At 40.9% G+C, this 14,049-nt stretch overlaps 2 protein-coding genes across 3 annotated transcripts; one reads left to right on the top strand and one right to left on the bottom strand.

The window, feature by feature from the left end:
• Positions 1 to 53: 53 nt before the first annotated feature.
• On the top strand, positions 54 to 4,525 carry LOC6498320 (mitochondrial import inner membrane translocase subunit Tim21). 2 transcript variants are annotated; one of them, XM_044716158.1, is made up of 4 exons: positions 54 to 275; positions 332 to 747; positions 800 to 995; positions 3,782 to 4,525. In XM_044716158.1, exons 1-3 carry the CDS (start codon positions 146 to 148, stop codon positions 974 to 976), a joined length of 723 nt encoding a protein of 240 aa, XP_044572093.1. In that variant the 5' UTR covers positions 54 to 145; the 3' UTR covers positions 977 to 995; positions 3,782 to 4,525. The 2 variants fall into 2 exon arrangements, with proteins under 2 accessions (XP_044572093.1, XP_001962532.1); XM_001962496.4 differs by lacking the exon at positions 3,782 to 4,525 and having other exon boundaries at positions 66 to 275; positions 800 to 1,071.
• On the bottom strand, positions 1,127 to 2,516 carry LOC6497220 (transmembrane protein 231). The gene has a single exon (XM_001962497.4). The coding sequence runs from the start codon at positions 2,120 to 2,122 to the stop codon at positions 1,142 to 1,144; it is 981 nt and encodes a 326-aa protein (XP_001962533.3). The 5' UTR covers positions 2,123 to 2,516; the 3' UTR covers positions 1,127 to 1,141.
• Positions 4,526 to 14,049: the final 9,524 nt, after the last annotated feature.

The following is a 14,049-nucleotide window of genomic DNA, read 5'->3' as shown; positions in this document are numbered from 1 at the left end:
TAATTTAAAATATCGATTACACCGCAGTGCCATCTCTGTCGTTACTAAAATTGATCAGGCAACACCGGCCACAGGTGATTGCATTTGTTTTTTTCTATAGCGTGTGTAATATATAGGTTTTTGGCCAGTAATTAGAGCTAAAGTCATGTCTCGGTTAGCATTATTGCGCAATTTTGTCCACCACAGACACAAGTTGCTACCGAGCAACTTAGGTCGCCTGAAATGTGCGGCTCCACTGCACTGGAGTCCACTGTTATGGCAGGAAGCATCGCGCGGTTTGTATTGACTTTGTTTCTAAATTTACTTAATTAATCAACCTTTTTTTTCTTAGAAGGGTCCCGTGGCGGAGCACTACAGCAATCAAATGGCCCAAGTCAGGTTTCCACGGATGTACGTCCCATCGGCGAGAAGATTAAGGAGAACACAAAAACAGCTAGCTACACGGCAATAATTGTAGCCGGCTTGGGGGTCACCTGTGTGATGTTCTTTGCCATTTTCCGAGAGCTTTTCTCCTGCGAGAGTCCTAATAACATTTATGCAGAGGCTCTTAATCGCGTCATTGAGGATCCCCGAGTCCAAGATGCGATTGGAGCTCCCATTAAGGGATTTGGTGAAACCTCCCGGCGGGGACGCAGACAGCATGTGGCTCACTCCAGCTACGAACGGAATGGTAAGCCACATATGCGAATGCAGTTTTATGTACAGGGCTTGAGAAACAAGGCCACTGTTCAGCTCGAGTCCCGAAAGGTGGGTATCCCTTTGGCATTACAATTACCTCTACTCAATGATCTATTTTTAGTCGGCCTCTGGGAAACGCGAGTACCGGTATCTGTTTGTGCAATTGAATCATTATCCCCACACTACCATTGTCCTGGAGGACAACCGAGCCTTTGATCCCGTTCCTGAACCAGCGTCTTCCGCCGCCAGCACGTCATTTGGGAACCTTGCGCTGATGTCTAATAGTCGAGACAAATAAGAGGCTCGCTTCAGCATTCGTATGTGCACCTAAAATTTTCTGTACATTTGTTATATTTATTATTTGACTGACAATGAATTTGCATTGGAATTTGATCATCCTCTATCTCTCGAATCATTCGCCAATGGAAAAGTTGTCCATTTCCAGGATGGCGCCCGATTGGTGTCAGTAGAGCTTCTTCCAGGGAATAATCTCCCATGATCGGACAATGTGGCGTCCAAACAAAAAGTCCTTTAGCTTGTTCATAATGTAGAACGAGATGCCGAAGAAGGATGCAAAGTAGAGCCAGAATTGGCCCAGTCTTTCCCAGATGCTTAAGTGGTAACGGGCGGGAACTTGCAGCACATCTAGTTCCAGTTCGATGATGAGGCCACGCTCGATATGAGGTGAAGTGGGTTTGTAGTAGGTCTCCTGTACAGATAACTGGAAATAGGCAGGATTGGCTTTCACCTGTCCCAGCAAGGACTCTAATTTGTACTGGTTTATATCTGCCGTGGAGGAGTTGTTGTCCATCTGCACCTTGCGAAACTGTGTCTTGATATTCCGTCCTGGAAACGGGCATGTCAGCTCCACATACTGCTTTAGCTGCAGTTCTCCCTTCATCATAATGTGTCCATTGGTGAGGCGGGCTGCCACAGGAATCTGGAGTTGATGGGCCAGCACGGATGGGGGTGATAGATCGCACTTGTGCTGCAGCTGGGCATCGAAAAAAACGATCAGGTTGAAGTTCAGTAGACGGGCGGGAACATCTTGCAGCTCCAGGTGAAAATGTACGCGATCCGTGACCGTGTCATGATCAAAATCCTCAGTCCAATATTTGGTGGCACTGCAACTGTTCGTGAAGTCGCCCAATTTGGAATTAAAGTATCTGAAAGTGCTGCAGGCCACCATGGATTCTGGTTCTCCCTCTTCCTTTGGCTCTGTGGTGGCCACGAATAAGTACTTGTAGTCGAACTCTATAATAGGCTGTTCGTAAAGCACCCTGGATTCAGAAATCCCAGAATACGGGCTCAGCAGGGACACTAGCAATACCGGTATCATCACGGAAAGGGCTATAAAGGCCAGGACCAAAAGCGAGGCAAAGGAACATAGCGAGTTCTTGTACACGATTGCAGTATTTGTCGTATGGAGCGGGATAAATTTCATTGCGATAAAATTAGGTAACTTATCCGGTCGTATCCTGAGCACCTGTCCTTTTAAATCTGTCAACCGAATGAGGTGAAAATTAGTTTCGATGGTGACGGTTTCCCAGGCAACCCAAAAACCAATGCCAACAATGCGGGTAGGCTTTTTTTTTGAAAAATATGTTTATTATTTTAAAGATATGAATATATATTATAACATTTTATTTTGTTCTTATCAGCTATTTGTTTCTTAAATTATTTGTCAACTTTGAAATCAATTCAAATAGTTTTATATCAAGTATAAGGTTTGAGTCTTTGCTATGTAAATACATGTATGTAGAATGGATGTAAATTACACGAGTCCTGGCTTCCTGGCCAAATCCTGCTTAGTTCCAGGAACTACTGATTTGCAGAGACGAATAATTTGAAAATAACTAATAAAGAAGAATTTTTCATTAATTATTTAATTATTATTTATTTAAAAGTTACAGCGTTTTTATTCTATTCTTTATCATAAGTTGGTTGTAAATTTCATAAATTATATGAAAAGTTTGATTTTTAAATGAAAGTAAGAAAAGTTTGAAAAATATGTATTGAATACTGGATAACGTTAAAAAAATGTTTCCGCTTTAAGGAATCTCTCATTTTACCATTCTTTAGATGAAGACGCTCCAATCGCTTCATTATTCCCTGCAATTCTGGTCGATACGCATCCGTTCCAGCTTTAAGCCGATACTGAAAAAGTATTGATTGCACATAATTATAGGATTTCGATACAGGCCCTCTGGAAGCTCGCTCGGCCCACAAACTGAAGTGAAAAGTGAGCCAGCCATGAGGGAAGTACGGGGACGGACGCTGAAAAAGAACGGTCGCATAACTTGACCAACATTTGCTCATAATTAAGACCGCCAACTGGTTTCAGTTTTGGTTTCGGGTTCAAAACGTTTTCGTGTGCAACACGTAAAAATCGGAAGTTGCAGCTTTGCATTTAAGGCGCTTATTTTAAAGAGTGTTGAAAGCGGACCACTCAAAAAACTATATACGTAATTGGCCAAAAGCGAAGGATATCAGTACAACAGATGTCCAGAAACCGATTTAAGAAGATAATAAACTTTTTGGAACAATTTTCAAGAGATTTATTTAAAACTTTTAACAATGTATGTTTAATTCAAACTCTCCCTTTGCCCAGTTAATAATAAATTGTAATAAAGACATCCATCCTTTATTGTCATTTGCCTGTCACTTGAAAAAGTTTTCTAGTTTGATTGTTTTTCAAAACAAAAACTAGTACATTTGATTGGTGTGTTTTTTTCGTTTTCGTTGAGGCCGCATGACATGTCATGTTGGGTAACAAAGTTTTTCTGATTCGTCTCTTGACTTTGTCTGACATGTGTTTTGTGAATATTAAAAATGTGTGGTAAAAATGATGGCTTGGCATGCGGTGTCACAACTACTGCGAATGATGAATAAATAAAAGTGAATTGCACTTTGACAGCGACATACTCAGTCACCTGTATTTGAGCCTGCTCTTTGACATTTGAGAAAGTTTCTGGCCAGAGCATCCTGTCTTTAAGTTTAAGAATGAAACTCTTCTAAAGCCCCTCCTAAAAAAAAATCAATAATTTTTCTGCATTTTCTCTTCCACATTGCCACGCCATTTTACACAAAAAAATGGAAAAAGGAAAAAGAAACCGGAAAAGTCTGTATGTAAAAGCCAAGATGGCAGACAAGCAGACAGATACGGCGGAAGATACACACACAAGCGTAGTTGGAATTCAGCTCACGGCCCCAGGACAATGCCAGCTCTGCGCCCATATATCCTTTTTCAACGAAATTTCAGCTTTCACTCGTTTCGCGTACGTGACCGTGTTGCCACCAAGGAGCTGTTGAAGTGGCAAATTCGCACAGCGCCACCAACCTTTAACTGGAATGGGAAGTGGTTGGTAGGTTTGTATGATGGTGGGTGGCTTGTGGGTGGTGCGGGTCAGAGTAATGGCTGTTGTAGTTGTAACGGTAGCTGCTCCAAAAGGTGGTGGTAGGCGGGCGGTAATGCTGTGTGCGCCAGGTGGGGCGCTGGCAAAAAGTAGCAGTTTATTAGGCGCACCAAATTAACATAGGACTACTAATGACTTCCAAGGCAAACTAACTAACAGGACGAAAGGAAGCCATCAAGAGGAGGAAAGAGGGTTATAAGGAAGGGAAGCTGTAATAAAGTTACCTGAAAAATGTGGTTAGAAACGCAACAGAAAATATAATCAAGTTTTATATAGTAGACCATCTTTGTTCTGAGTGAATTGTTAAACTACTCTTCTAATTTAATTATAGAAATTTAAAGTTTAATCAATTAATGAAATGTTACCCCAAAAACTATGCTATACAATTTGCAAGCTGTTAAGAGCAATAAAATTAAAATAATTGTTTTCAATTTATGTTTTGTTTATAAATCATCAATAATTATGATATAAATAATCTGGGAAAAAAAAAGAAACTCACTCAAGGGTGTTCAACATGCAATGGCATTTGAAAAATATTACAACGCCTGCGCGGATTTACATTCTTTTCCGCTCAACCCCACAAATTCGAGTCCTGCCACCCCTTCCACTGGATGCTGGAATGAAAAGGGGAAGTGCTATGACTTTCCCTGATGCTTTCTTTTTGCTCTGGCTTAGTTCCCCAAGGAAATCAAAGGGAAACAACGTATGGAGTCCGTTGAAGTTGCTTTAATATTTATATGGAGTTCATGTCTATATCTGTGGCGAATTCCCCTTACAACACTCAAGTGGAAAAGTGTTACACACTCGTGCATACATACCCGCATATGGGTAGGACTGGCTTACTCAAGAAGGCCAAAAGGACATGGCGTGGGAGAAGGATGCCGAGTTCCTTTGGTGAACTATATTTGACAATCAAGCCGCAAGCATATGTTACCCGATAATTTGCCGAAAGTTTTAATGAAAGACATGGGACTCATTTTTCCTGCCACACACGCTTTTTCTCTTTCCCACTTATTGTCCCTTTCTCGAGAAGGATGTGTATGAGTTAATGTCCTTTTTGTACGAGTACGTTTTCCCTTAGCATTGTCGCCATTTTGTCAGGGTCTGTGACTGAGTCGTAGCATATTTTGATGAGCTTGACAAAAGTTACTGTCCCTTTCAGAGTATCCGTTTTTTCTGTGGGTGCTTCTTCAGCGGTTTGTCCTCAGTCCTTTCTTTTATAAATGGCTACTTCCCCTTCCAGTCAGCAGAGAGTTTCCCAAGTAGCTGCCGGCAACTGTAATCACGCCATATCTGTTGAAAGTTTGCAACTTTTTGTCATCGTTTTTCGAATACAAATTATAAAGCGGTTGCTTCTTATATTAGTTTTCTAAACTCTAAGAAAGTAGGATTGGAATAAATAATAGATATTTTCAAATGGGATGGTGGTAGATTAAATTTGTTTCATTTTGTTCTATCTATCTATTTATTATGTAGTTTTACATTTTTAGTTAATTGGTGGTTCTTTTTTCCTTTAAAATTAAATCAAGGTACGATGTGACAAAAATAATACAATTTTTTGAATGTGTAGTTGATGAATAACATAAACTAAACTAAACTCTTTGTTTTTTAAGTAAAGTTTATTATAGTTCAGTATAAAACAGCATGATTATTTAATAATAATATAATAATTTTAAAGCTTAATTTGAATGTCACTTTTAAAAAGAGCATAGAACCATCGCCTAAAATAAAAGTATTTGGAAAACACCCACCAAAAAGTGCCACCATATCCCGCTGGGCAGCAGAGCAGACCACTAAAAACTGGACAGGTTTGTGGTCCCTGGAACCTGCGGAGAAGGAGACCGAGATGGCGGCAACACAATGTCATACAAATTTGAACAAGCGCTGTTTCAGCTTCAGTTGTTACTTCCTTCGCCGCTGCTGTTTTATTTTTTCGCCATGTTGCTGGTAATAAGCGTAAAACTTTGACAGTTTGTTATCCGCATTTGTTTGGTGGCTTGCAGTTTTCATTTGCCAGTTGCCAGTGCCAGTTTTTTGCTGTTCTCTGTATTTTTTGTCTGTGGCTGGGGCTCACGGCTGCCATTTTTTTTCCCCTAGCGAGCACCTGTTAAAATTGCTGCCAGAGTGACAGCAGTAGCACTTTCTAAACGGCTCGCTCGGGAACTGCCGCATGATAAGCGTTGTCCACGAATGATCTGCCAGTTCCTGGACCCCGCCCTCTTCCTTCTGGCTAAGAGGGGTGTAGCCAACAATTAGAACAACATGAACCTTTTAAACAGATGCCTGTCATTTTGCGGTTTCCGTAAACCGAATACCGAATTTTTCATTGTAATTTTCGGGAATATTTGTGTTTTTTCCCAATACTTTTCTCACCTTTTCCCTTCCAAAAGTTATCCTTTTGTGACCACTTTTTCATTTTTTGTGCGGGGCGTTTACCGGGTTTTCTGCCAAAGGTATTAATTGGAATATTTTATTGATGGTTAATTTATAAACGATGTGGAAAAGGCAACTTATATACGTTTGCGGTTGGGCAGAGTCCAAAAAAAATAAATGAATGGGAGGGTCGACCGCAATTATGAATCGCTTATGTCAAAATGAGAATATGAAACTTGATATGTAACATTTTTAAAATTGTTAAATTCCAAAGAAAGTAACTTTAATCGATGTTTACTTCTCAATTGGTTCTGCGGCGACAAAAAAGACAGAAAGTATATCCTTTCGGGCTTCCAAACTACCTTTTTAATGGCCGAAAAGGTGCTTAGAACAGAAGATTCATCTGGGAAACGTGTTCCATCCTTTTAATCGCCTCGCCAACAACAATAACAGGACTAGTTACAGCAGTAACAACAGCAACAATGGCCACTATATCCTTATGCTAGTCCTGCGACATTCATAGTCTGACCAACGAACAGCAATTAAAACGGATTAAAAAGGCAGCAAACTGATTTATGGGCCAAGAAACTCAAATAACGACAATACGACCACTGAGCCCCAGAGCCACCACGACCATAACCACCGAAAGAATGGTCAGTCGGTGGTGGATCCTTCGTCCGATTCCGCACCAGATACGAATCCACATCCTCGTCCGTATCTGGATGCTGGTGGTTTGGCCTGAGCCTGCTTCAGTCCAAATTGAAATAATTGCGCAGCGAAGCAATTTAGAAGAATCACTTGCTATTTTCCAATGCGTTCAATGGTTCTTTTCCATTTCCGATGCTGTCCCAATTGAAAACATAAGATATTGTTCATAGAATGGAGTCGGTTTTGGGAGTACTCTATAGATAGGGTTTTGGGGATTACTAGATTAGTAAAATATTTAAAGTACTACGAAAAATAAAAAGCTTAAGGTAAGATCTGGTGAAACATTTCCTATTTATTTATTTAGTGATGAACTATAAAATCTACTTGAAGTATGCATTCTAAACTCTATTTAAATTTATTAATATCGCTGTTTTGTTTCCTTATTACAGGGTATAAAAATTAGGCCCCGATTGGCAGTCGCCGATTGCAATTCAAAAAGAAAACTCTGTCACTGCTGGTGTTGCTGTTGCTGATGTTGCTGTTGCTGATGATGCTGGTGTTGCTGATGGTGTTGTTGCTGCTGCTGCTGCTGCTGGTGCTGCAATTTGGCGCATAGATCTGGCCAAGCGGAGTCGTTCATGTATTTGGAATTTATAACCGCATATAGCGCACATAAATCCAGCAACGGCCAACAGGAACAGTAGCAACAACAAATCGAACTTTATGTGCTGCAATGGCAATGGCTGTCCCAGCCATATGCTGCCACACCCCCGAGTCTGTGGGGCATTTTGGTGGGACTGTCGCCAAAGCTATTGCCACTGTTAGAAATTGCTGCCAGAGATTCGAATTGGAATTGGTTTGGGTTCGGGGGTTTGGGGTTCTAGGCTCTATGCCCTGGACTTTGGCTTCCGGGTGGGGGTGGGCTAAGAGGCCGAGGATTGCTGTGTGTACAATGCTTATAATTGCTTGTTGTTGGCGTTGCTGCGATGGCTGGTGTTGCAAGTGTTGGTATTGCTGTCGTTGCTGGTGGGCACGCATCTCTATCTGCGCCTCCCACACTCAGATAGCCAGCCAGCCAGGCAGCGTGCTGTAAAATGTAAAATTCCAAATAAATGGCCACGATGCTGCTGGCACTCTTTTGTTGTTGCTGCTGCCACTTAAGCGCCTCCACCATGTGTGTTATGGCCTAAAGTAAATCTTCATTAGATTTGCCAGAGTAACCAAAAGGCTGCTGCTGTTGCAGCATCAGAAGCAACAGCAACAACGCCATAAAAAGCATCGCAACTGGACATGAGTATTTATGGGCACTTTTGTTGTCATTTTAATTGATTTCAATTTTTGTACATTGAGCAGCAGCAGCAGCTCCTGCCAGATAAGGATGAGTTGCAAGACGAAGCCCGGGACACTTCCGAAATTGTTCAATTGCCTTTTGTATTGATAGGTTTATGGAGATATTTTATGGTCCCCAACTGGAACCGTAAATTCTACAGTCTAGATTCTAGTGCCTTATAAATATTAAGCAAAAATTATAAAACAGAGTGCTCTTATTATTAAAGTTTTCTTTAGAGATTTCCAGTTGTATTAGTTCCAATTATTGAGGAAAATAAAGGATCGTATGAATAAATGGCGTCTATCTTGGAAACTTATATCTATCATTGCTTTTAATCAATTTGATTTAAAGAAAAAATTAAAAATAAATCATGATAACTTTTCAGATATGTTCTTGTTTGTTATTTAGATCCTCTAAGATCCTTTAATTTTCTCTTTTCCTCCTCGTATAACCCTTTTTCCAACCAATCCCTGTCCTGCCATGGCAAAAGTTTCCACAAATTGAATTCAACTCAAATTAAAAGGAATGTGACTCCAGTGACCGACGAGTTCAACGTTCAAACTGCTCCACAGTAAATGACAACAGCTGCTCTCAGTCTGGAGTCCTTAAATTCCTCCCTGGCTCTTCAATTTTCAACCACTTTACCCCACTCATTACCAATTGATGAAGCGCACACAATGAAGAAAAAAAACAGGCAAAAAAAAAAAATAAACCCACGAACCGAAAACTTTATGAAATTTTGTGGTTGCTACCGTTTCTGAAAAATGTCTGCGGTCTGTACGGAGTTCGCCTGTTTTTGGGCCTTTTTTGTTGGCCCATAAAAAGCCCAGCCACAGTGGCTGGCCAACCCCTAATTGTTGTGGCCAGTGGTACTCGTGTAAACTCGTCCATATATAATGCAAAACCGTCTTGTATATAACAGTAAACTTGTAAAAGAGCAATAAAGATGATTAAAATGTAATTATCCTTAATATTCTGATGAACGAACTCACAAAAACGAAAGAAACTTTCTGGCTGGTTAAATTTTAATTGATGAGCTTCGGGGGTTACGAGTTGAACTTTTTCAACTTTTTCCACAAGGGAGGATTGTCTTTCAAGGACTAAGGATTACTGAGGGGGTATACGTTGGTTGAAGAAGGTTACATTTTTGGGTACCTGCAGTTGAGTGCAAATTAATTTGTTTTGAAAATTTGCCAAAAAGTTGGCTTGCCTTCGGTGGGAACCATTTTTTCCCTCCTGTCCTCAAATACATTTTTAACGATGGGAAAATCTTGGCCAAATTTTTCGCCACTGATTCGGTTTATTTCGGTTCATTTCTAACCAAAAAATTGTGGGCATAAAATTGGCACTTGTTACGGCAATTATTGATATTTGTCCTCCGCTGTTGCCCAAGGGACTTCCACTGAGACTTCCTCAGGGGTTGCCATGGGGGAGCGATGCTACCCAGCCAGTTCTAGGGGTGGAATTCCGTAAACATATTAATCACATATAGGCATAAAATAAATGTCCTCCGAGTGTGCGACAAATTGATATGTACACCGGAATATCAATTGCAATGTGTGGTTGAGTGGTGGTGTGGGTGGGAAATTCTTTTTCACTTTTGTGGGTGCAGGTCGATGGAAAAAGGCACATGTGCCATAAATTATGGTGGCCAACTTCCCTCCTGACTCATCAAGCTCTGAGTCATAGGCAAGTGGAAATTGATCCTTTCCCAATTTTTTATTGAATTCATAGCATTGGCTTTCATCATCATTAAAATTCTTACCAAACCTTTCAAATGTAACCTATAACCAAAAATCCAAATAAAAATGACTAAATTAAATGTTAATTTTGCTTATTAAAAATCCGAGTGTAAAGAATAACAAGAAACTGGCCTTTGATGTGCTTGAATCCACAGTTTTATATCCAAAACGGAATCATAAAGCCCAATCAATGAATTCATAATGTCCATCAGAAGTGTGGAAAGCATCAAGAGCCGCCAGAAGAAAGAAACTAATAGTTATGACCCCCGAAATATATGATAAAATATGTGGTTGAAATTCGGCTTGGCAGAAACATAAACGAAGAGAAAAGAAACCCATTAAATAGGAAAGTGTAAAGAAAAGTATCAAATAGCTAAAAAAGAAGAACATAAAAAGCAGACTCGACTTGCAACAAATTTTCCAGCCACTTTGGAGGCCACTTCAAGAGGGTTCCAGCCCTCTTGCCACGGATGAGCTGTAAAAATATAAAAAACGCAACATGAATCCTTTAGCGGATCGGAATTAAAACTGTATTGTTCGGCTTATCCACAAAGGGAACATTTTATTGAAGAATTCTTCGCCCGCTGAGCGACCCTGCAGGATGAGGAATAATCTACAAAAAATTCCCCATAAAAAAATAACTGAAAAGTAATAATATTCGATATACAATAAACCTTTCTAATTTAAATTTATAGCGCCGGCTCTAGCTAAAGTGTCAAATATTTAAGCTTTGTGGCCTATAAACCATATTTTGGAAATTAAATTTGTAAAACTATGTAAATACGTTCTTGGTGGCCATTACTTTCTAAATACATATACTTATTTTTCATGCTTTAAATTTGTTAATAGATTTAATAGAATAGGATTCACTAAATAGTCTGGCTTTTGGTTATGGAAATCCACATAATTTCAACTAATTGATGGCATTCTCCGATTTACCGCCCACCACCTGTCTTCCAACAGCTCCTCCTGCCGGTGGCGTCGCCCCTTGTGGCACTCACTGAATGATGGCTGCGACGTGCCCACGGCCATTCCCGATCAATATGCATAATCAGCGTAATCAGTGCGTTAGTTCAGGTGAGCGAAGGTGCGACGGGGGGCTCCAATGGGGCGACGCGGTGTTCTGCCGTTATAACGGTGTTATGTCGTTAATGTGCAATTGCCATGTTGGCAATACGAACCAAAAGGCCTTCCCATACACACAGGCACACACACAATCCCGAATCCAGAAGCAGTTGCCTCAAATTGAGGCTGTTAAATTGTTAATGGGGTAATTCCTTACACAGGAGGTACAGTACGTGCTGCCTAAGAATGATAGGGGGTTGGGGTGGAGAAAGTTCCGTTTATAAGCCCCAACTGTCTGGTGAATAGTTTGGCATTACATCTGGCATATTGCTTTCAAGCTAGCATATGTTTGGAGTTGTAAATTGTTGGGGTTTCTATTGAGGCTTTAATTGTTAGGCTTTAAGATTATATACTAACTAGAAATTGAGAGAAAAATTATATGTTTTTTACCTTTAAAAACTATGAAATATAAAACCCCTATAAGTCAATCAAAATTCTAAAATATCTCTTTTTTGCGCTTCCATTTATAGCACTGCCTTGTTAATGGTAACAAGAATATGGCCAACGCCCACCCATTTAAGGCCTACGTGTCCCACCTCTTTTGGTTCTGGCCCTTTGTGTTGGGGACTTGGGGTCTTTGTTACCGAATGCGACGACATGTTGAAATTCGCGCGCCAATTTAACACTTGTCATTTACTTTGCAGTCTCCGTCCCTTTCAGGCGCAGTCTTTCCTGCGATTCTTCTGAGAGAGACAGGACTGCGATGCGCAGACGTATCATTTTCATTATAAATATAGCACTAGAGAGGGTTGCAATGCGCCCGAAGGGGGTTGGGGTGGACGAGCCCACTGGGTGGGGGGGATAAGCCACGAATTTATGACATTTTGATTTGCGTGAAATTTGCTTTTGGCACGCATGCGTCCTCCGCAGTCCAAACTCATGGGTCTACCAAGGCGACACTGATCAAAAAAGGTATTAAAGGAAATAAAATACATAACGAATTAATATAAGCTCTTAGTTTAAGATAGGAGGGGATATTTAGGAGACTCTAACAGGGAAATCAAAACCATGTTTCCATCTTCTTACTTAACCAATTATGATCTTATTTATGTAATATTACTTCCAGTATTTTCTCCCAATGCAGTCCACCGCATCCACCTTTGTGTCACGTGCTGCTGTGGCTGCTGCCGCTGCTGTCGTCGTCGTTATCCTGTTCGTTCTGTGTCACATTAAATGCGCTTAAGGCGCTAAACAAACCCGGCCGTATCTCGAGCACATTCTGGGCCCAAGCCCGGGCCAAAACCCGAGCCGGGCCATGGATCTGGACCCATTCTGTGGCCCACCTATGTGTGCGTGAGCCTGGCACATTTAGCGTCATCGTTGGAGGTGCCCAGAGCTGGCTGCGTTCGCTTTTTATCTTTTTTTTCTTGCCAATTAAAGCGAAATATGCGCGCATGCGCAGCCTGATCCTGAACCTGGTGCCATGGAGAGATGTGGTGTATAGTGTGTGCAGTGGTGGGACAAAGCCATGTATGCAACACACAATTTTTTGACATTTTTATGAGCAGGCAGCGCATATATCAAGTTGGAGCAAACACTGGAACGGACTCGCCAGTTGAATTCGGTATGGGGATCATACCAATATGAAAATTCCTCAAATCGGGACTTCTGTCTGATTTGATTCTCTAAGTTAAAGCTTTGAAGATACTCTAAGTTAGATTTTTAATGGTGCTATTAAGGCTATATGGCTGGTATCATAAAAATCTTATACATATCATAGAACTAAACTTCAAAATTAAAAATATAAACTAATATAGGCTAAACTTTAGTGAGGGTATCTAAAAGTTCGTTTCATTCATTTAGATTATTTTATTTTCTTCTTTTCCGGCGCCCACGTTGAGGTTAAAGAGGCGAGAGGCACATTTTGCCCAGGGGCGCCAGTTTAGTCCATTTCGCGTCTGCGCAGACCCACAAACACACACACACACCCGACCCGAGACACATACCACACTCACTGAATCTTCCTGCCAAGGGGACATATATCGTGCGAATATTATTTATATATGTTCCGACCACAAGGCACAAATGAAACGCAAATATTTATCACCATTTTTTTGTTGGGTGCTCTGCAACTGCATGGACAAAATACGATGCAAAAAACTGGGGAGAGAACCTCCAATGAAATAAAGCATTCGTGCATTCGGGGGTACCCAGACCCTAGCTGCCCTCAGTCCCCCCCCCCCCCCCCCAGAACGAGGTCGAAACAAATTGAACTGTAGGTGGTTGCTGACCGCTTGGCCTCTGCTGTGTTGGCCCTTGTCATCTCCCGTTGTTATTTGCCTCATAAATTTCCTCACAGATTTTTACGCGCTTTTTTCGCGCTTGATTTGTATTTGTATTTAAACTTCTTCAGCGCGGGCTGTTTTTTGTGGGGAGTGAAAAAAAAACTTCCAGGCACTGAATTATTGAACATGGCTGCGATTTATGACCCAGAGAATGGTGGAGGCCAGCAGGAGGAGGTATCAGTGGTGGTCAGTGGTCAGTGGTAGTAGCCCCTAACCTGATTGGTTGCAATTTATTTGTTATTGGTTATGGTCATGTCAAAATATGTGTGATATGCGAAATAATGAGTTGCTGTGGTTGTTTTTATTCAGTTATTTATATATTTTTTGGGGGACTGTTTGGGGGACAGAGAAATAAATTTGATTTTGTAGATTTCATAGAAATGGAAATGGAATCTTGATTCTAAAGTAAGACTTTAAAAAGGCCCTCTCTCTTCATAACCGTTGATTTAAAT

The sequence above is a fragment of the Drosophila ananassae genome, chromosome 3R, assembly GCF_017639315.1.
Source record: "Drosophila ananassae strain 14024-0371.13 chromosome 3R, ASM1763931v2, whole genome shotgun sequence".
NCBI classification, from domain to species: Eukaryota; Metazoa; Arthropoda; class Insecta; order Diptera; family Drosophilidae; genus Drosophila; species Drosophila ananassae.
The sequence above is the reverse complement of the archived record's forward strand: the minus strand, read 5'-3'. Positions and strand labels throughout refer to the sequence as shown.

What these genes read in the sequence shown, in the direction of transcription:
- LOC6497220 (XM_001962497.4), bottom strand. Translation starts at nt 2,122, where the DNA reads ATGAAATTTATCCCGCTCCATACGACAAATACTGCAATCGTGTACAAG.
- LOC6498320 (XM_044716158.1), top strand. Translation starts at nt 146, where the DNA reads ATGTCTCGGTTAGCATTATTGCGCAATTTTGTCCACCACAGACACAAG. An exon ending in ATGGCAGGAAGCATCGCGCG is followed by an intron (nt 276 to 331) that starts GTTTGTATTGAC and finishes TTTTTTTCTTAG; the next exon opens with AAGGGTCCCGTGGCGGAGCA. An exon ending in TTCAGCTCGAGTCCCGAAAG is followed by an intron (nt 748 to 799) that starts GTGGGTATCCCT and finishes ATCTATTTTTAG; the next exon opens with TCGGCCTCTGGGAAACGCGA.